The 23,092-nt window shown below is 41.7% G+C and overlaps 1 protein-coding gene across 1 annotated transcript in view; it reads right to left on the bottom strand.

Moving 5' to 3' along the window:
• Positions 1–223: 223 nt before the first annotated feature.
• MDFIC2 (MyoD family inhibitor domain containing 2) overlaps positions 224–23,092 on the bottom strand; it is a 44,514-nt gene continuing 21,645 nt past the window's right edge. Inside the window, exons 3-5 of the mRNA XM_066195631.1 lie at positions 9,505–9,573; positions 4,337–4,558; positions 224–811 (exon numbers count right to left, since the gene is read on the bottom strand). Of these exons, the coding sequence (XP_066051728.1) occupies positions 552–811; positions 4,337–4,558; positions 9,505–9,573 (551 nt within the window). The 3' untranslated portion in view covers positions 224–551. The remainder of the gene's footprint in view (positions 812–4,336; positions 4,559–9,504; positions 9,574–23,092) is intronic.

Genomic DNA, 23,092 nt, shown 5'->3' on the forward strand with positions numbered 1-23,092 from the left:
CATGGTTTCTAATTAATTTAATTTTTTTTCTACCTATACTGAGCATATAAGTGTTTTAAGAGATTGAATAAATAAATTTTTAATTACAAAATGATGATATATCATAAATTATTTAAAAGAACCAACAATGTGTAATACATGTTTAGGTATGAATCCATTAGGAAGATGAACTAATAAATATATCAGTCCTAAAATAAGGTCCTAATTTGTTCTGTGTTTATAAATGGGGAAATCAGTGTTTAAAGCAATTAAAGGTTTATAAAAGCTTGGAGTGACCATGGGTAAAGCAGCGAGCACGCTTGGCACTTAGGTATTCTGTTGTCATCTATGGCAGAGAAGACCCTTTTTTGTCCTTTATTGGTTTCAGCAGTTTGTGATATCATGCCACCAGAATGGTACAGATATAGAGACCTCCAGGGAGGGAGCAACAAGATGCACATAGTCCTCATTGGTAAAACCTCTGGTTACGATTAATATTTAAAAAGAAAAAAAAAATCTCCTCTGTGATCTGTCAGGTAGTTCTGAGGAATTTTTTGTCAGTTATTTTCCTATTAGCGATAGCAGACTTCTGAAATCTCCATGGCCAGTTCCAGGCACTCCCCAGTCTCGTGGCAGGACTCAAAGAGGCTGCAATCAATGTCACAGTCACAGTTGCAGTCGTTGTTGCCGTGGTCTTCGTCGGAGGTCTGGTAATATCTATTGGATGGACAACAGGTATCTGTCAGCCAATGTTCACAGGTATCAGGCAGCATTATTAGAAAGTCCCAAAATTGGCAGAACAAGCAGGCCAGGATAAGTGTTGCACATTCATCTAAGAGAGAGGAAAAGCAGGGAGACGTAAGAACAAGTGTGAGCTGGGATTACCCAGGTTTAGGCCAGTGTGGCTACACAGGAGTGAGAGGGGTGGGCTAAAAACGCAGTGATGATAACTACTTCCATAGAGACCAGCGAAAGGTTTATTTTCTGTTTTATTTGCTCTGGAAAAACAACAGCTGTATGAAAAGAATTTGAATGGAAGTATTCTGTGGCAGTGAAATCCAGAAGAACAAGCCCTTTAAACAAAATTTTGTCTTCTCTTGCCCAGACAGCAAGGAGGCTGGAGAGGCACAAGAAGCTGGGAGGGGACACAGCCAGGACAGGTGACCCCAGCTGGCTAGAAAGATATTCCAGACCATATGGCATCAATATAAACTAGGGAGAAAATGAGCAGGGGTTTCTGCTCAGATAACTGAGTGGGCATCAGTTGGTGAGTGGTGAGCAATTGCAATGTGTATCCCTTGTTTCGTATATTTTAATTTATTTATTTATTTATTTATTTATATTTTCCTTCCTTTTCTGTCCTCTTAAACTGTATTTGTCTCATCCCATGAGTTTTCTTCCTTTTACCCTTCTGGTACCTCCATTCTGCATTGGGTCAGTTAGTGAGGGGTTGTGTGGGGCTGAGGTGCTGCCTGGGATTAAACCATGGCACCAGCACAGATGACACTGGAGTTAATTTTCATTTTCACAAGAGTTTGTACTAAAAAATTTAAACTACCAAGGACAAGGAGGGAGATCAGGTGTGGAGAAGGGCATTCAGAGAGGGCAGTGTGGTGGCCAAGTCTCAGCTCAGGGTCCCGCCAGCTCCCCACTGAACGGGGTTCTCACCTTTTCATTCACAAATGTCAATTTTTCTAAGGAAACAAAAGTTTGGAAAATAGATCATGTAGGATGTGTGCCTGGAGCCAGTGAATATTCCTGAGAGCTTGGTCACCATGACTAAAACTCTGTGCTGGGTTTGTGCCCTCCCAAAAAATCAACTAATTAACTCTGCTCCCCTCAGCCCCCAGCATCTGGGGAGGCTGCTTGGGTGCAGCAGGTGTGAGATTCCAACTGTGTGAATCCAGTTGGAGCACAGACCCAGACCTTTCCTTTTTTTTTTTTCTTTTCCCTTCTTGTTTTGGAAAGGAAAAATGCCTTCAACAATATGAATGCCTTTTCATTGGTTCTTTCAGGAAAACATATGGTTATAACCACATTTCTTGCCCTAGGATGACTAACTGTGAACTCATTCAACTGCATTGGTTCTGTTGTGGCATTTTCTAGCTCACGTAACATTAAGTTCACTGCCAGGAAGTTTCCAGAATTATGCTTTTTTTTTTTAGAAAGCTTTCTTGATGAAAAACAAAATTAAAAAAAAAATCATTCCAGCTTCTTTATTAAAAAGGCAGTTAAAGCAGGTAGCAAGAACAAATAGCATATGACTGAACTTCTTTCTAAGTGGCATATCATCATCAATGTTATCAATTTTAATACTTATTTAAATATGTCAAGATCTATTTAGGTTCAGACAAGCACAACTAACTTCTAAGTCAGTTCTGTCAAATAAGAATGACTAGATTTTGGTGATACTTAGTAAATTCATGCTTATGTTTTTTTCTAGCTAAATGAACTGAAATAATTATAAAATTGAAACATTTAATAAGGTGACACCACTGCATTTAATTGTATGAAATTTACACTGTAGAAAATGTAGTCATTTTATCCAATAGTCTTTGGTGTAATTAAGACTATTTTTTTAGATCTCTTATGTTTATGAAATTCCTTTCCTATACATTGATGTGAGAGACAGAATTCGAAATTATGTTTTAATTAAGGATTTGGCAAATTTTTTTCTCCCTCTCCAAAGATCTATTTTTTAATATCAGGTTTTTTTCCCTGAATGTGTTAACCATAATGGTGCTTATGTAATCTGGAGAGAACAGATACGATTCTTAGGGCTTCATCCAGGAAAGAGAGCACACAAAAAGCACAAGATTTTAATAATAAAGTAATGTTTCAGCACAGACTCTGTGATGTGCAGTAAAGATGCTTTTAAATTCCCATCAGAGCACACACCATGAACTGTGATAATGGATGTAACACATTTCAAAAAATCTGCATGTGTGAGGCTTTTTGGTCCTGTTTTAAGTGGGGTAATGTATATAAATAATAGATATTAGCAATTAGACATCCATTCCTATGCATTCATTTATATATTTGAAAATAAATTAGCCACAAACTGCATAAAAGAAGATGCAATCTCTTGTTTTCCCCTCTGTTTTCCCTGCTGTTTGCCAAACGGCATTACTGCGTTCATCTCAGTGAGAACAATGACCTCAGCTCTCATTCTCTACATTAGTAGATTAATTAGCACAAAAGAAGAATTTATAATATTTTTTTTTCTTGCATGCCTCATCTCTGAGTTTTCCTGCTCTTGTTTGGTGGCATCTGCTCACACAGATGATGCTCTGAACAACCCTGGTCCAAAGCTTGCTGAAGCCTTTCTGGTCACTCTTGGTGAGACCTATGAGTGTTGTATTTTCTTTTGCCTGAGGACAGGGAACAAAATAATCACCAATTCCCTCATCTATTGCTCTGCCTTCTGAGGTTCTCCAAGCAGCAGCAAACAGGATTTGGCCTCGTGTGTGTGGAATAAGCAGTAAGTTGTCAGAGTGGAGTGAGCTGAGTATGCAGTGACAACCACAAATCTGTCTTCCTTTGGTTTTCTTGGCTTCTAGCCAGCCCTTAACATTATTAATTAAGCACAGATTGGGGTTTTTTTTGTTGTTAATTTCCTTCACATTTAGCTTTTTTAAGGAGAATGAAATCTGTTATTTGCATCACATGGTACACACCTGTGTGCCAGTAATGGTTGAGATAGTCCTCAAATTCAAAAACAAGCAGTCTCTGGACAAGAGGACAAGTCCCCTAAATAAAAGAAATACTTCAAGTCCTTTCTTGAAATTAAGTGTATTCCAGTGGATGTATCAGAGACATCCCTTTTGTAAGGATCTGTGACACAATAGAGATGTTAATGATTCCTGGAGAACAGGACACTTTATTGATCTGTATTTAGAAATGCTTAATTTAGGAATTGTTAAATGATATGCATGACAGATCCCAGCTCCATTGGATGTAACACACTAATCCATTATTGCAAAAGGCACTCAAAAGAAACTTCTAAAATACTTCACAGAGCCTTTTTTTAACATCCACTAGAATAACCAGGAATAGATTTATCTGGTACTGACACTGGTGCCTCTGTGCAAACACTCATTACTAAAGTACAAATGCTCTGTGGCACAATAGGCTCCAAGCTCCTCTTCTATGACTTTAGTATCACTGACAATTTAAGATCATCTTCTAGAAATTCTCATCTATCACACAAATGTCTGCAGGGCAACTTAACATTGCTTTTGGCGATGTTCTTGAACCTCCTGTTCAACATTTAATTTTGACTTGGTTATACATAGTTCTTTTGCAGTGGGCATTATTTAGAAATCAGCTCAAATGTGATCTGTTTTATAAAACATACCATCACTGTCTCTCTGATGTACTGATGCATCATCTTCAATGTAAGTGAATTCTCTGCATTTCTCCAGGGAAGCAATGGATGATCTGCTTGCATCTGACAATTTCTTCTCATTTTTGGTACCCTTTGATGAAGTGTCTGTGATGCTGAATTCCGCGACAGAACTCATAACAATACCTTTCATAGGCTTTTCATCTGTGTGTTTTTCATTTGTAAGCTGGTTATCTGGTGGGATTAGGAAAAAAAAAAGACTGTGATACCAAGGCAGAGATCTGAAAGAATAACATATGCAGAATTTTCAAACCTACAGTTGTTTACTTCCAAGGCCTAACCCTTCTTACCTAATGATTTCAGTCTCTTTACAGGGGTTTATTCATAGCAAAGGTATTCATGAACTTGCCTTCTAAGGTTTTCTCTTAAAGCCAGAGGACTTAGAGGCTAAGTAATAATTAACTTCCAGTGGGTGGGATCAGGCTTGGAAAGAAAACAGTACTATTGCCTCGGCTGACATCCATTAGGAGTTTGATATCCCAACTTCAATTTGTGACATTAAAAGAAGGGAAAACAGTTACCTTGTTATTTTTCAAAGCTGCAACTTTGGTTCCCTAAATTAACAGCCAACAACGCGCACATAGGCAGTACCTGGATGCAGATGTGCCAGCACACCCTGGCTCATAATCTTGTAGAAAAGACAGCCAGATGGTTTCTGTTTAGCGTCCAGATCCCTTATTTCATAACTTCATCCCCACTTGCGTTGTTGGCCTAGAAGTCAACTAGGAGATGGGATACTTCACATGCTGTCAGCGTGCCAGAGAGGCAGCTCAAAAACCAGAGGGAGAGCTTAATTTTAAGCCTCAACTAGGGGAAAGGTTAAGAAGAGTTCTGAGTTCAATTTATTCTTGAGGAACTTCTGAGGCACAGATAAACAGGGGTTGATATATAGTTTCGCTCACCCTCTGAAGTGATCAAGTGGCCAAGAAACACAGTCATTCTCTCCATGGTGGGAAGATAAAACCTCATCAGTTCTTATCTACAGCTGATTAACTCCTGCACCTCACATCAAGCACAGCCTCACTTTTTATCTCACTTAAATCTTGTGATATGCTTGCTCTTGAGCTATATACAGAAAATCAATCTTTACAAACACCTCAGTTTTGCAAATGCTACTTTCTGAGAGGAACTGTAAGTGCTCTAAAGTGGTTTGTCTGCACTTGGCTGCAGGGAGCCTGAAGAGAGGCCCTGAATATCTCTTGGTTTTTAGGTACCTTTGACTTCTGACATGTTACAGAAAAGCCAAGGAAAGGCTGACAGAGAGTGAAACCTTGATGAGACTGCAGCTGTTCTCCCTTACAGCTGAGAGGAGGAAATGTGGATGGGACGAATGGATTGCAGGGTAAGTGAAAAACCAGTGGAACCATAAGGCTTGAAGAGGGTGGAAGCAAATATTTGAGAGATAAATGGTATCTAATTTAAGCCCAGTGAAGGCCCCTGAAGCGAGGGGTCTGGAAGACCTTCTGTGTGAGCAGAGGCTGGGGGAACTGGCTTTGGTTGGCCTAGAAGAGAAGGCAAAGAACAGTGCTGGATGCTTTGCTTCCCTCCAGAGCTGGGGGAATGGAGAAGCTACACCCAAACTCCTCCCAGCAGTGCGCAGACAGAAAATGAGGAGAGGGCACTGCCAGAAGCTGCAGCAAAGGCAACTGGAACTGCCCAGGGAATTAATTCCTCATCATTGGATGTGTAAACCGCAGAAAGGCTGTAGTTGTGTGAAGAGCTCAGCTGGGCCTGGACCCTAACAACCTGCTCTTACTGCAGGTTCTGACAGAGGCCAAACAAAGTGATTCTAGAGTTCCTTCTAAGCTAATTTTTCTCTGATTTCTATGACTCCGTTTAGTTACAGAATGAATGAGCAATTTATTTAAATTTCTGCTCGTAGTAGGGTTTCATGGCGCTTCAGATCCCTTTTACCTAGTGAAATAAGTAGAAGCAGAAAAGCTGGGTTGAGGTTAGTAGAGTAAGATCTTGGGATAAGCATAAAAACTAGGCTATTATTTTCATTTTAAATCACTGCTTTAAAATTGTGTGTTGGCAGAGGTATTGTCTTGATTTTGAAGTTGTAATGACAACAAAGTCTGCTGTGATGGAAGTGTGAATTTCCCTGTCCTGAAGAGTTTACAGGTTGGCCTTGGGCAGGGAGTGAATGATGGAGTGGAGGCAGTAAGAGAGCAGTGGCACAGAGAGGAGTATCAGAAACCTATAACTGTCAGGTTTGGTGAGCATTATGGGGAAGGAAAGCCACAGACGAGACGGGAAGGGCAGGAGAGGCAGTGGCTCTGCTGGGTGTGACCCAGCAGTGCAGAGCACAGCAGTTCTCCCCTGAGGTTGTACCCTTGGTCACAGGAAATCAGCACGTCCGGGGCTGTGTGTGTCGGGGTTTGCCCATCTGTGATGATTTCTTGATGGTTTTCCCCTCAGGGCAAGCAAATGCACCTTTTTTCTTTTCCATCTCTGACTTCTTGGCCAGACTCTTCAGTCCAGAATGTGAGAACTCATGTATTTTGGATGTCCTTACATGTATAGTTATGATCTTTTTCCAGTGTTTATGAATCAGTGACATTCCACAAGTTTGCCTGCACTTTCATTCAATAACAAATCATCTCCAGGAAAGGTAGTGCTGATTAAAGCAGCAGAGCTCAGGAGGAAACGATGTCCTGCTTTATGCATTGGATTTATTGGATAACAACGGTTTTGTGAGTCCAAAAGGCACAAGGCCTACCTGTCATCCATGTGCCAATATTACAAATGGGTCCTGTTTGTTCACACTGAGAGCTACACCCAGGCTGAGCCTTTGGAAACACACAGCTCAGATAAAAAGGCTTAGGCAAGAGTAACTATTATTTTCCACTTTCTAAATCTGCCCAAAAATCAAAACTAGATATGTTTTAATTCATGATATATCTGTTGAGTTCCCCAATTCTGCAACAATACAATGGCCCACGGAATGCATTTAAGCATTCAAGACGCGAGACTAAAAAAAAAGCCTGACAGAAGTAATCAGAAAATGCCAGACTAACATTTACTGTATCCACCGACTTCTACTATTCATACTTTGAGTCAATTTTTATTCTTGAAGTGCTGTTGAAGAGAAATCAAAACCAGAAATAGAAAGGCATAGACATAACCTGAATTTTTCAATACAGCACCATCAAACAAAAGGGTAACAAAAGCTGTCACTCAGGGACTCTTCTGTTTGTTAAAGCATACTACATCTTGGAAAATACAGTACATTTTAGTGTCAGACTCTTAGTTTGAAAAGCTCCCTTTCAGTAATGTTATACTTGTCTTGTACAGCTAGATCAAGTCTTCATGCAATCACTGTAACAAGCAACTTGCTATGACAAGCGAGATCCTTGCTTCCAGAAAACACTGCGGGAGAGGCTAAAGCAGTGTACAATTATAGGTCTCCATTTCATTTTTATGCAATTACCTTCAGTTCAGCTGTGGGTCCATCTACATTATGTCTTTTATCAATTTAATGTTTGCACAAAGTGTCTGAAGAAATAAAGATTCTGCTAGACCAGCAGAAAAAAAAAAAAGGTGGTTAGCACTTTTTTTTCTTTTTCTATCCTATTATAGTTTGTTGCTGGATGAAACAGTAGTAGGTTGAGAGTTTGGAACAAATATATGTAGCTAAATAGGCTTTAAAAATATATTATATACCACTGATACTATTTATGATTACTGTTAAATGACAATATAAAAAAAAAACCCTAAATTACAATTGGAGATGGGAAGAGGGTCAAACTTTGTGACTCTCTTTTAAGAGCCTGTGTTCAGTTTCAAATGTCCACATATGTCTGTGTTTTTAACGTATAGAAATCAGCCACTGAAGTGAACTTAACAGAAAAAATAAGTGTATCATGATGAAGAAATCTCAGATTATTCAGTGTTAGACTGTTAGGCAGAGGCTGCTAAAGGTACACCCCCACAATGTGCCATTTTTAAATAGTATGAAGTAGCAACTTTCTTCCTCACACGGGGAAGCTGGGACTCGCCTTGGCGGTTGCAGTAGCAGACTGGGATCGTTCACCCATGTTTGTATTAAAGATAGTCTCAATACTCACATGGAATTTCTTTTCTCTTTTTCTTTTTGGAGTTGGGCGATTCAGATGGCTGACTACAGTGTCTAAATTCATGAAAGCACAAAGTGAATCACTTACTTTTCACTGATGTCAGCCCCAGATCCCTCTGGTTCATAGGGAGGAGCGGTGATGCCAAGACTGGCATTTGCAGTGTGTCCCCTGACCTCTATTTCTCTTCACTGGCTTTGGGCACAAACCAACATCTTGTAGTCCTGGAGAAGAGGATTCTGCAGTTTCCCTGCATGCTTCTGAAATTAGATTTAGTATAGAGGCATGCAAGGGCTCTAAGTCTTTCTTTGATAAGGGACAGGGGGTTTAAGAGGTGCTCTGTTCTGCTGAACAGGGACTGCAGCAATGCAGGTAATCCAAAGCAGCTCTTGGAGCATCTGTTTAAGACTTCACTGAAGGAGAAGGAGAATTGATCTCTGACCCTCCTAGCGCTCAGCCACATCTTACAAACAAAGGATGAAAGAGCCTGTGGCTCTACTCAACACTGGCATTTGTTCCAAACCCATCCTTGCAGTGGCCCTTTGCCTCATGCCCCTGTAGCAAGGACTCCCGAGAGTTAATGCTAAACTGTGTGCAAAACTGTAGCAGTTTAGGACCTGTAACTTCTTCATTTTCCCCTGAGGCATGTTGGTGTATCAGTGCAGGCAAAGCACCAAGGGAAGGCCCTGCTGCTCTCCTTGCCATTCCTTCTCCTGAGCCCTGCTCTGGCTACCTGTCTGTTTAATGCGTCACATGCTCATCACTGGAAAAGCTGTATGCCACGTCCATTCAGCCCTGAGGTGACACAGGCAGAGCTACATCAGACCTGATGGATGAAAACTTGTACGTATGAAGGCTTGATCTGAACACGCCTGGTTTGAAAGAACTCCTAGAACAATGAAACCCAGACCTCAAGGTTTGACAGCAGTGCTTCAAAACAGCAAAAGCCAAAGAAAACCAAAACACTTTTTTTTTTATAGTTTAAGGGATATAATAGTCTGCCAGGGAGGGAGTATCTCCGCATACATGGGACCAGCAGCTTACCTGGGTGGTCCTCACTGCTCGGTGTCACCCCAGGGAGGGCCAGTAGAGGCAAGGAGCTGGTGCGACGGTCTTGGTGGAGAGAAGAAAACAAAATTGAAGAGGGATAAATGTCAAATAAATATGATTTGGCACAGATATCACCCTCAGCCACTTAGTGACAGTCATTGACTTCAGGAGTTGTTTCTCTGAGGTCAAACAGAAGCAAGTTTCCTTGTAGAGGAAATGGTGCACAGTTTGTGTAACTCTCTGTCTCAGTTCAGGAAAGGAAGCAAAAAATAAAACAAACTGCCAAGAGAGAAAGTTTCACCCAAGAAGAGGTGAAGAGCATCACCAGCAAACACAGCAATTCAGGTAGGTACATGACATTTGAGAGCTGGGAGGTCTGAGAAGAAATGTGGACATCATCCATGCCCAAACACCCCAGAAACCTTAGATGAGGATCCCGAATCATTAGCAAAGGAGGACAGAGGAAATTTAACCCCAAACTCCAGCCTTCATTGCTTGGCAGTCTTGGTGGACAAGATGCTCAAGGTCCCCATGGTGGCAAGCCCAGGTCCCCACATGGACCAATGCTGAGCTCCTCCACCTCAGATACGCCTGCCAGGCTGTTCACTCCATGCCTAAGGTTTGGAGGCTTAAATCTTCTTTCCTTCTCTCTCCAAGTGTCAGAGAGGCGAAGTAGGAGGGGGTGTGGGACTATCCCAGCAGTGAGTACAGCAGATGGAAAAAAAACTCCATGGGAACTGCTGTTGCCCACATGGGAGAGGCCGGAGGGAGTGTGGGCGCCGTGGCCCATCAGAGGGGAGCTGCTCTAGACCAATATATCACCAATATATCACCAACATATCACGAATGTATCACCAACATATCACGGGGGATTTCAGAGATTCGTGCCCATTACATTTTGCTGAGCTCAGGCAGAAGGATGCAGGGGATTTGGAGACTGTTTATTTTTGTCGTAAGGAAACAGGAAATAGTACACAAGGCTATAAATATATCCCAGGCTTCAGATGACATCATGAACTCATGCAAGTGCTTCACTACTGATTTATGATGATGGACTGGTAATTCACAGGAGCTTTGGGTTTACTTTATTTTGCTGTTGCAGTAACAAAGCTAATGGTGCAATCCCGGGAGGGGGTATTTTATCAATAGTGAATTTTTGACCTCATTGCATACGTTTTAACTTCATGAATTAGTGACCCAGCTAACTGTAAAGCCTTCTATAGGCTTATTGTAAATCTATCATAGGACTGGCAAAAACTTTTGGCCCAGATCCTAAGCTCTGACAGGCATGTGTTGATGGACTGCATAGCAAGCACTTCCACTAATATTTCTCACTAATTATACCATATATTAAGAAAAAAATGAATGAAGCCAATGTTTATATGCCGCTTTAACTGCTTTTCATATAAGAAAGCAACACAATCCCTAATAAATTTTCACCTTCAACATTTCTATTCATTATAATTTTTACCATGATGAATGAAGTTAGAACTGGAGAGGGAGGGGGTTCATCTTGAAATCTGTTCAGTGAATGACTGAATTTACTTCCCTTCCCCAACTTGTGTCGAGGAAGGAGGGAACAGATGGACACAGGAAGAAGAGGGAGGCGAGTGCGGAACGAAGGAGAAGGGTGAGGAACAGATGGAGTCAGGAGAAAGTGAAGAGGAGAGTCAGCAAGGATGGTAGAAAAGTTTTCCACTTGACCTTGAGTTGAAATGAAGATCTGCATGCAGCATGGGGCAGTTAGATTTTCGGGGTGCACCTTTTTTTCTCTCCGTGGCACTTACCCTATAAGGTCTTATGGGCCATCCCTGCAGCTCAGTGCATCCCCAGGGACCTGCAGAGCCAGGACCTGGATTTTCCCTAAGGATCACCTGCTGCAGAAAGGCACCTGCACTGAGTTCAAGTGGTAATGGCAGGGGAGAACTGTGTGCCAACACAGGAACAAAAATGAGCTGGGGGGTCATAATTCTCCCAGGCATCCCAGCCAAGCCAGAAATTGGAGTTTATAATTCTGAAGGGTTGTACTACACCCAGTTTGTTAGGATCCAATGGCCAAAATACTCAGAGTAATTTATGATTTTACCTGCTTAAAGGAAGACATTCGAGACGGCCTGATTTTCAGAATATGCTGAGCATCTGCGTTTTGATGTGTATTGAATTATATATCTCAAATCACTAGTAAGTCCTGGAAAATCTTGATTGTATTCTTAATTCTGTTAAATTGCCTGCATATACTCCACTGGTTCTGGCTTTGCTAGCTAAAGAATGGAAAAGGTGAAAGCTAAATATTGGCCATGTGTGTCATTCTCTTTGAAGAAAATGGGAGCCATGTGCACTCACCTAACAGCCATGTTTGGCCTCAACTATGATTTCACAGCTGGGCCCTAACTTCAGGAATGCCAAAGCACTAAATGACTCAGTTGGGGTAATCTGATCAATGCTGTATTTTCACTGTGGATTTAAATTGCACACACAGCAAGAGCAGAGTTGGTTTTCTTCTCTCTCAAAATCACTTTTCTCTGTAGATTTGATAGCATAAATATGAAGTATTGCTCTCATCACACAAATAAGTGAAATGGCAGAAAACGTATGTCAAATAAAATGCACAACATTACGTCGTTTTTATTTTTGGAAGCTGTTTAAGAAAACGGTTTCATTAATTTTGACTGAATAAAACGTTCCTTTAAGGGATTTCAATAGGTGACATGAAAAATGTTAATACGAATGATCAAGACAATGAAGGTTAAAACTGTTTTGAAAATATGTTTCTTTTATAGATCTCGGCTGTTGGAAGAGTTACAGAATAAATATACGGTAGTGCTGACATTCAGTGCTGTTTCATCTTAGCAAAGAGTTTTTAATAAAGAAAATTCTTTTCAAGGAATGCTTTCTGCAGCCAGTCTTCAAAAAGAGGTTTTCCCCCCTCCCAGTTTAATAAAATTAAAGTAATTTATGTCATATTGATATGTCGATATGTTTTTCAATAAACTTTTTCACAGAGGTTTTTTTTTTTTTTTAAATTCTCTTCACTTTAAAAATTATAATTATATGTCTTCCTCCCACTTTGAAAATGGCACAAGGTGCTCATTTGCAGAGCTCTACTGTTCAAATCTTCACTGAGAATAGAAATGTCATGACTCAGTTAACAATGCTTTATTATTCACATTGATCTTTTTTTATAGTGTTCTTTATCTCAAAAACATTGTAAATCAGATATCTTCCTCCCACTCTTTTGTTCATTTGCAAATTTTTATTATTCTAGTTTAAAAAAGCAATGGAGTGTCAAGAGTCAGTGTATATTGTTTATGTTCTTTTTTGCTTTAAAATTACTTTTAACTATAAAAAGTAAGATGTATAGCAGGAAAAAAAAGAGCTGGATTTAAGGGTGCTTAAAAAAAATTGAAGGGATCAGTGTGAATTTTATGCTGCTCTCTTACACCTTGGAGTTGTAACGACTTTGCAAGACGGGGGTCCGAGCAATTTATGAATAGGTTTTTATGTGCTAAGTCCAAAGTCCCTGTTGCATCAGACATCATCATCTGTGTTAAAGGCTGGACATAATTCACGCCCTAAATGACCATGATAGCAAAATTCACAGTGTGCTCACTGGCTGGTTTGCAGGGCCTGCCCAGAGCCCTTCCTGTCACAGCCTGCTGGGGGGTCCTCAGGAGCCCCTCAGTTGATAAGGACCAAGATAAATCACTGAATTTTCACAGGAACCTCACAGCTTTGCTATCAAGTGTTAACTGCAGCTGATGCCTTGGGAAGGCTGACCTGGAACAGAGACTGGACAGAGCTGGAGAATAAAGTAGAGATTTATTGAAAAGCTTCTAGGGTACACCTTGGGCAGGACTGGGCCTGACCAGGGCTACACCCAAGGTGGACCCAGAACGGTTACAAAAAAGATGACTGGTCATGAGGTCTCATACTTTTATAAGTTTTGGTCCTTTTGCATATTGGGGTATAATTGTCTAATTACAGCTTTGGGTTGTGAAGTATCATCCTTCTTGTTTTCCTTCTTCAGTCCACCATTGTTTGTGTTCTTGGGCCTGAAGGTTGTACTCATTGTCCTTGATCTTCAGCAGGAAAAGGATTTGTTTTGTCTCCCTACCCTGTGAATAGAGTTTACTAGCACCTAATATGAGGCTCAGGACAACACTCCCAGGCAGCACAGAATCTGAAAAACATGAAAGCTAAAACTTAAGGCATCACAGCAGAAACAACATCAGCTGGTCAACAGGCAAGGCAATCCCTGAAACCCATGGGGCTGGATGTGGGGTACAGCTGTGCACCCTTCAGGAGAGCCTTATCGGAGCCCTCAGGACTTGTTTGTAGATTTGCTCTCCCAAATTCCCCTTCAGCCACTGTTTTCTTTCCCTATCACATTTTTCTTTAGGTTAGTATTCCTGTACTGGTGGTCATGACTTTTTGAAATGGCTTCCATGAGATAAATCTATTACAGGGATTTGGGTTAGTCCAGGGAGCAGCAGGATCTGTGGTATTTCACGCGCTTCTTGCTGTTAGGTAGGTTTTTTTTTAAATCTTTCCCTGTTTTGAGTTTCATGATCAGAACATCCTGGCACCCAGTTATTCCAGCAAGTCTTGAAAGAGATCATCCTCTTTGGGAGTGACTGAGATGGAGTGGCTATACCTGAAGTTGTATTTAAGCCCCAGACTGGATTTTTTTTGTCTTACTGAACTGTAGAGTAGTTTGGGTTGGAAAGGACTGAAAGACCATCTAGATCCAACCACCGACCATGGGCAGGGACACTTTCCACTAGACCAGGTTGCTCCAAGCCCTGTGGAACCTGGCCTTGAACACTCCAGGGATGGGGAGGACCTTGCAGGTGTGAGTGGCCCTATTATATGAAACAGCCCTCAGAAATGTTGTAAATGAAGCTTAAGTCTGCTTTCCAAATTCTTTTGTTTTTATTTTTGTTTAAAACTGCACTCTGCTGACATGTGCCAGAAGGGGTAATTAAAAAACTCAGAACAAGTAAGTCACAAACTGAACCTGAACTGAAAACACACAGCCCTATCCTGCTCCTTCCAAGAGGAGGGCTTAGTTTGTTTTTATTCATGTCAGTAGGTCACCCCAGTCACCATATGGTTGTGCCAGTCCCTGTCCTCTTCCCCAGGCTGGGATTTGGGATGCTCAGCACCACACAGAGCCTCTGAGGCCACCCTCTGCTGGGGCAGCCTGCACAACCCTCAGTGGGTGCTGGGGCAGATCCATCCCAGTGCTCACGGACAGCTTCTTGCTGTTTTGCAGGGCTAACTCAAACCTCTCAAATTCTCTTTATTCCTCACTGCACAGAGTGAAACTGGAGGGTTTGATGTATTGTCTCATCTGAATTGTCCTTGTTTTCAAAGCGGAGAAAAAACAAACTTTACAACTGTTATTGTTGTTGTTGTTGCCTCGATGTCACTGCTGCATTAATTCACTCTTCCTTCCTGTGATGGTTAGTGACTCACCCCACAATGAGGTTAAGGTTGTCTGCCAATATGATCAAGCTTCAGAAACAAAATCCTAACCTGAGCTGAGTAGCCAGAAGTAAACGGGGCTTTATTTAATGCCCTGGCACAGTAACTAAAGGTAGGTCTCACCCATGGACATCCTTGTGTAATTGCTCGCTTTTTAGCTGGGAAAATTTATAGGTAATATAAAACAGAAAATGCTGAGTTAATTACAAAAGATTTTTTTTTTCCCATGTAGAACTCTGTGTCATTAAATTTGGAAAGCACTTAAAATTCTCAGTTTTATTTTTGGTAAGCACTATGTATTGAAAAGTGAAAATATCAGAGGGATCTCTAGGCAGAATTTATGAACTTTCCAATGAAAAGGCAGCACAGTGTCTTCCTTTCATGTCCTACAGTCCTTGACAACTGTGCCACTTTCTGAATGACACCAAAGTTATGTGCCAAGAGTTTATTCCCAAAGCAGGCATTACACACAGTTCTGGTCACAAAGATATCCTTGCACAGCATTAATACCAGAGCAGCTCCAAGACTGTCAGCATTTTCATTTGGTGGGGGGAAACACCAACAAACCCACATATATTAACACCATCAAACCCATATATATTCTTAAAATAAATCCAAACACTTTAAACACTGTGAAACAGAGCTGCAAATCACAGAAGATGCAGCATTTCCCACAGATAGTCCTTGGAGCTCTACTGGTGGTAAATTGACACATGACCATATATGACTACAACCCTCCATGTCTTCCAATAAGGTATAAAAGTTTTTCTTTGATTAGAACCCAGTGGTGGGTGGCAATCTGTGAGAGTCTTATGTCTTTTATGAGACTTTCCTAGCAAACACTTCCATTTGTTTCTCTCTTGCCTGCATGCCATGCTGGAACACAACTGGGAGCTGGACTTGCACACTGTAATAAACATTATTAATCTTATTGCCATCTGAGCACCTCCCCAGGTGTTGCAGAACAGACTGTGCTGGACCATGCTGGAAAACTACTTATTTATCTTTGCAAGGGCTTGATCCTGTATCACCAGATGTCAACGGAAACAATTCCAGGGAGCTCAGATCAGGCTCCAAACCAGCCTCCAATATGGTGGCCTTCTCTGGGTTTCTTTGCTCTTTTCCTCAGAAAAAGCCACAGACAAAGCAATTAGCAATATCTGAAGCAGAAGGTGTATCATGCTGTGCATCTTTTCACAAATCCTTCTTTTCCCCTGTACCGAAGATGCAGAACATCTATTCTGGGGGCAGACAGATGACATCCCCTGTTACTTATGTATGTAATAAGTACTCTTAAAAACGGTGTAGTCTTGCCTGCTCTGGCAAAGGCAAACATGGTAAGTGTTCTGCTCACAGCATTAAACACACTTCTCTCACTGTGCAGTGGAAGAATGTGTTTAAACTCGCAGTCTATCACTATTCCTGGATAGTGTAGGAGAGTCAGGAACACTCAAGATGTCTTTTCCTGTGTATATTAACTTGTTCTGAAGAAAATAGTGTTCTTAGAAAACACAAATCCTATGGCAGAAGAAAGTTTCCTCCATGATTGTGCTACAAAGGTTTACGAACAGCTGCTTGTTCCTTTGGGTGCATGAAATACGAGGTTCAGCCTGCTCAGAAGTGCAAACGTGTAATTTCTTCTCACTGTGGCACCTTCACTGTGGTCATTTCCACCTGGCTTTGTGATGCTGGCAAGTGCAGTAGCAGCACAATGTCTCCATTGTGTGAACTCTTGGAGGAGAGCTGTAGAGCTCTGGGGAAAGGCCGGTCTCCTCAAAGCTGTCTGTTTGTCCTGCTTCATCAGGAGCTGCATTCACAAGGAGTTTTGTTAGTCTGATGTGGGCAGTGAACACCAGAGTTTCAGGTTTTGCTGGACGGTAGCACAGCTACCTCCTGTCTGTGCATCATGCACAGGGATTGAAGGATTGTTGAGCAACCTTCAGTAGGCTGGGCCTGCCAAGGCCACAGGAGTGGCAGCCCTTGTCCATCCCCCTCGGGACTGCCCAGGCACAGGGGCAGGTGAGAACTCAATGCTCTCCTCAACACTTCCTGACATCAAAACCATCACTGAAGTTTTGCACAAGGCCCAGGTGTACAACCCCTTCTGAGGGAGGAGGTCACAACCCAGGCCCTGAGAGGGAGAAGTGGGTGTCAAAGAAATGGAAGAGGCATCACTATTTTAGCACAGATTAGGCAAAATCTAACCCCCATTAATCCTTCAGGGCAGGGCCACTGGTTTGTTCTTTTTTCAATCTGTTCTGTATTCAAAGCAAGTACAGGTTTTTCTGTCGCTATACTGCTATTGTTAACAACTATAAATGTATTAAAAACACAGGGGCATTTTAGTATGTGTATTGTGCATAAGAAATATTGTTACATGACAAGCTCCAATTGGCAAGTGAAAAGAGGTTTTATTGAAGGAAATAGCAGTAGCAAACAGTGAACTATGCAGAATAATGGTAATTGTTCCTTTAACATTGGCAGCGAGCATTCACTTAATATGACTGCTCCTCTGTCTCTGCCTCATCCAGACCCAGAGGACCTGTTAGACAAGCAGGCAGCCACCTCTCTCTGGGATCAAGCTGTCAATGCAAACTTGCTTTCTTTCTATTTCTCCGAGCTAAGCTATACCCCCAGAGCTCCTGAAGCTTTTCCTGAGTGAAAGCTTTAAAAAAGCTCCATTCTAAATTACATCACACGAGCTGTTCTCTTCAGACTGACAGAACAAAAGCAGGAGGGGAGGGGGGGGAGATGCCAAAAGTACCATCTGAATGGCTTGAGTTGCACAGGATGATTTAGCTCCTCATGCTTTATCAGAGCAGGCGAACATCTTGACCTTGCCTGCCAAAGCCTCATCAGTGTCCTCTAAGTAGCAGGGAAAGTTTGCATCACGTGTGTTTCCAGTACAAATAGAATCATAGGTTTGGGTTGGAGAGGACCTTAAAGATCATAGTATTCCAAGCCCCCAGCCATGGGCAGGGACACCTTCCATCAGACGAGGTTTCTCAGAGCTCCATCCAGCCTGGTCTTGAACATTGCCAGAGATGAATCATCCACAATTTCTCTGGGTAACCAGTGCCAGCATCTTGCTGTCTTCACCGTGAAACATTTCTTCCTAATATCGAGTCTAAACCTACTCTTCTTCAGATTTAAGCCATTCCCCCTTATCCATCACTTCATGCCTTTGTCAAAAGCTCCCTCCCAGCTGTCTTGTAGGCCCTCATGAGGTATTGAACCCACTGTGCGCAGGCTTTTTGACTGCAACTATGGGGTCTTGGGTGCCCATTCCTAATGGGGCCATGGTGCTTTTTAAAATTTTTGGATGATGTTGATTCCAAACACAGCCAGCTCATTGCTACTGAAAGAGCCCAGCCTGTGGGTGCTGCCAAGCCTGGTGTACTCATCCGTTAATCAGCAACACCCCAATTAATGGTCATGGTGAGCACTGCTGAGGGCCGCTGCCAAAATCTGAAAAGTCTCTTGGGGTGGCTCCAGCTGGGACACTCCAAATGCCATGTCCAGAAGTAATTGGAGCAGATAAGCATTACCCACTTCTGGAGTGGCTGGGTAGAAAGCAGATAAATTGGGATATGTACCCATTCTAAAGGCTTTCAGACGGTGTTAATTGTTATGAGATGCCTCAGTCAGGAAAACATCCTCAGCTGGAGAGGAGAGGGCCACAGGCCTTGCTTCTCCTTTAGTAGATAAACAGAGGAAAGAGGGCAAACAACATCATGGCAGTTCTCCAGGTAATGTGCAGAATTAGTAGCTCTGGAAAGAAGGCAGCCTAAGGGTTGCCTGATACCAAAGTAATTAACTGAGATCCTTCAAATGGGAATAAGCAACCTTTTTGTGGATCTTAAGCTGACCCTTTTGGAGTTCTTACTCAATTTTTGTAAGAAAATGATGGTGAGGTTAAGAGCTTATTCTCATGCACTAAAGCTTTTAGGCTTAGCCTCCTGCACAGCACTTCTGTGCTTATTCTACTACTTTGAGTAAACTTCAAAATGTTTCTTTAGCATCACTAATACAAAAAATAATCTCAATTTAAAGATGGGCTAGAGGCTGAAACAGATGAAAAATATTAAGGAAAAAGTGTTGCTTCCATACCCCAATGAAATTAGACTTACAGACTCAATTTTTTCATGGAAGGTGCTGCTTCAGTACCTGAAATGATGTGATGCCATGCCCTTGTGCTGTATGGAGAAGGAGCTGAGAAGGTGAAGGGTTGACTTGAGTTTCTAACGGGTTGCCAAGTTTGAGAAAATGTGGGAAAAGAAAGTTTCACTAGGCAAGAAAAGCTCCTCAGCTGGTGATGTGCCTCTGTTATCCCTTGTGGGTGTTTTGTGAACACCTCAAAGCTGTATTGTTATCAGAAAAAAGAGAAAAGTCAAGCTGTGTCTCCTAATTGACTTCACAAGTATATTAAAAATAACTCCTAATAGAAGTTGGGAGATACCCCTTCCCTTTAGTTAATGTCCTGTGGCCTCTCACTGAGATGATCTTGGAGGTGTTTTCCAACCAAAATGATTCTGTAATCCTGTGTTTTCCCCAGGGGGCACAGCAATTTTCATACAGTGGACACAACTTGTCTTACCCAAAAAGGCAAAGACTGCTTGAGGATCCTGATTCACTGATGCAGCATTGAACCCTGAGTTTCTAAGTGAGTAAAGTTTGTCTTTTGCTGTCTTTTTCTGGTAGCCCATGTCTAAGTTTTCTTTATGTACCTGATCAGTGAAATGAGTCTGCCTGGATCCATGAGGGACCATCCTAATGCCCATTAAAGGTGATGGAAATGTTTGGCTGCAGGGCAAACCATATCTAGTGTTGTATCTGATTGCTACCCCAAAGTGAAAATCTTAATTATGCTAAAACTTCATTGAAAAGATCACAACTGAGGCAACCACTGGTAATGAACATCCCTGCTGCTACCAATGGTACAGATGCTGGACTTTTGAAGGTAGAGGAATAAGTTATTAAGCATAACCCTAGTCTAATTTTCTGAACCATGTGTTTAGGATATGTTGAAAGTTCAGGTTTAGCTCACCCATCTTTATTTCTTGGTTTCTGCTTAGCAAAGCTTCCTACCTTCTTAGGCATTTTAGTCTTTGCACTGCCTTTCACCACCATGGCCTCTGAGAATCTCAAAATCTCTAACTGGCAAAACTGAAAACTTGGTGATGTCTGTAGGACTGTGCCTTTCTCCTCTGCTTGGAGGAGAAGATGTAATTCTTATACAAATGACAGAATACTTGGATGGTACTGCGTTCCCAATGGATGTGGGATTTTGTGCCACACAGAGGTCACTAAAATAATGTTTCGCAGTTTCTTTGGGAAATCTTGGTCAGAACACAAATTGTGTCTCAAGTTATGCTTCTAATAATAGTGCTAACCAGTAGTTTGTTTTGTTATAAAGTGAGGAAAATGTTATCTGGAAATGACTTTCAGCTAACAGGCAGGGTGCCATGCTCCTATTCCCAACCTCAACTCCAGCACAGCCGGCCTTTCAGCACTGAAGCTTCCTGTGGCTTGGGGACAAGTGTGCTTGCAGGCAAAGGCTTGTGAGTCTCTGACACTTTGCCACAAGCAGGACGTGGAGTCCCTGGGGAGCTGTGTGTCTGAGAAGGGATTAATTTGCTTATGCCACTGTGCAGACCACGCTGCCCTCTGCTCCCACCCTGTCTGATTCACAGCCTGGGTTGCTCTGTCTGGTACACTGATGGCTGCAGCCTTTGGGGGTGGACTAAGGAGTTATTTATTCCCGTACAGATTGAGGTCCAGAAAATTCACTTAGAAATCTGTAGATAACATTTCTCCCTTTTATTCTCCAAGAACGTGTAAGACAAGCTTTATGCTGTCTTCGAGCTTGCTAAAAAGGGAACACAAATTCATGCCTTTTTCCGTGTGTTTACTTTGAGTCACGATTCTTCTGGGAAGGGTGATTTGTTTGTCTTTCCATGACAAATGACAATGGTTTAAGTTGCATCTCTGCCAACCTCTTTCTAAGTGGTTTCAAGTAGTTTACTTACAGAGGTTATTTCGTCTGCCACAGAACATGAGGCAGCTCTGAGGTAGTGTCTAACTTGCACTGAACAAGACCATGGAAAGTTAGCTTAAGGCAGGAAATTTAAGGTTCAATAGACAGTAGGATCACAGGAGCATGGAGTGAAGGTTTGCAAGTGTTTTTCACTTGGAAAAAAAAAAAGAAATTTTTTGACTTTTCCTATCCTGATGGCACCAGGGAGACAAGGAAAGTCTTGTAACATTGGATGTACTGACTGCTTAGATTCTGACTGTCAGTAAACAAGAGCTTGTGCTATTTAACCCCCTGTAAGGTGGGAACATACAGTACCTCAACATATATGATTTGGTGCAAAAGTCATTGCTGTAAACTAATATAGGCTTTGTAAATGTCATTGTCAATGTTTTGTGGCTGCCTTGCTGAGCCTCAGGAAGGGTCTGAAATTTCTGTGCAGCAAACTTCTCCAGCTCTCACAGCTTATGGTCACTCGTTATCTACAGCAGGAGGGTCGGACTTCAGAGACTGCAGCTTCTTTCCAGCCTGCAGGTTTCCTCCCCCTTCAAGTCTGTTTTTTACTCTTGCCAGTACCCTGCCTTCTGTTTAAAAGCATTAGTAATACCAAATAAAGCTAAAGACGCTTGTTATAACAACTAAGTTGTTTCCTTTTTAATCAGAGCACATGCTTATGCCAGGTTTGGCATGAAGAATCTGTGTAAGTGTTTGGTTCAGGGCACAGTAAGCTGATCATTTGTTAGAAGTAGTGCATTACATATCATTTTGCTTTTAGTGGTACAATTTACTGGGAGGTTGGTACAAGCATTGGTAATATAATTTTTGCTTGGTTGGAGGTGGTTAAAACATAAAGACTGGGAAATAATTCTATTGCCATGTGTGCTGAATTGCGGTTTGGTCGCAGCAGTTGTCTGTAGCTAAGTGGCCATCAAAACCTTTCTTGGGGTGGCAATAAATTATAAAAAAAATCTTCTGAAAATATCAGTTTTCAAAGAGTAAAAGATGCAGCAATTATTGTGACACAGGTTTGCAGTCTGTTTCTGATTATCTTTTTGGCTGGAGAGTTGGGGTTTCTAATTGTAAGGTTAAGGAATCCTTTTTATCTATCTCTTGCCTCCTAATCCTATGCTAGACAGTATTGATTTCTGTGCCTTTTGTCTTCTGGGGAAGGAGACAATCTCTGGCTCATGCGAACATCTTGTTAGAGTCTGCTGAGGATTAGGGGGTGTGACAGCTTTCTTGCTGAGCCTTTTTATTGGGGATTTTTATGCCTGCTTTTCTGGGAGGTCTTTGAAATGTCTTTTATGTAGCAATCATTTCACTCTTTCTTTGTTGTCTCAAATGTTGAGGCTGTATTCTTCTCATCTGTTCCTGTTTATATTCCATACTGGCTGGTCATAACAGTTTAGCTTGAAACTATCATCACACCGTGTGCTTCTGAATCACAGGAGTGTTGCTAACAGCTCTAGGATGACTGCAAATTTGAGGGTTTTTTTAGGGCATCTGAAGCTTTAGCATGGTAGTTTAGTATGAAATACTGATAAAGAGGTTCCAGATGAAAAACTGTCTGGGAATTGGATTTTTCAGGCATCCTCAGCCAGGTATAGGCACTTAAAAATGCTCCTGCTCTAATGAGAGAGGTCCCCCTTAGGGTGGTCTTCATCATTCCAGCTCTACCTGCTATGTAGGATAGTTGTTCAGTCCTGCCTAAACTCCTACAGAAATCAACAAAAGACAAGCCCATCCTGCTACAAGTCATCTCGTCTTGACTGAAGAGATTAAGCCAGGAAAAAAATCACATTTTGAAAGTATGGTTTTGTCCCTACTCTCATCCCTTCCCCCTGCAGTTGGCTACAGATAATTATCCAGACCAGAACCCAAACTTCTCTGAAGTCAGATGATTGGCTAATCCTGGCCAAAGAAATGAGAGGAACTTGGCTTTTCATAAGGTTCTTCATCTCAGTTTCAGGAAGTAATGGGTTCAGTCGAGGTACTTCAATACAGGTAAAACAGGAGATTTTGCTTCCTGAAATTTTTATTAAATCAATGTTTCCATATCTT

Source organism: Chamaea fasciata, unplaced genomic scaffold (assembly GCF_029207755.1).
Source record: "Chamaea fasciata isolate MVZ Bird 193981 ecotype frontalis unplaced genomic scaffold, bChaFas1.0.hap1 SCAF_13, whole genome shotgun sequence".
NCBI lineage: Eukaryota > Metazoa > Chordata > Aves > Passeriformes > Sylviidae > Chamaea > Chamaea fasciata.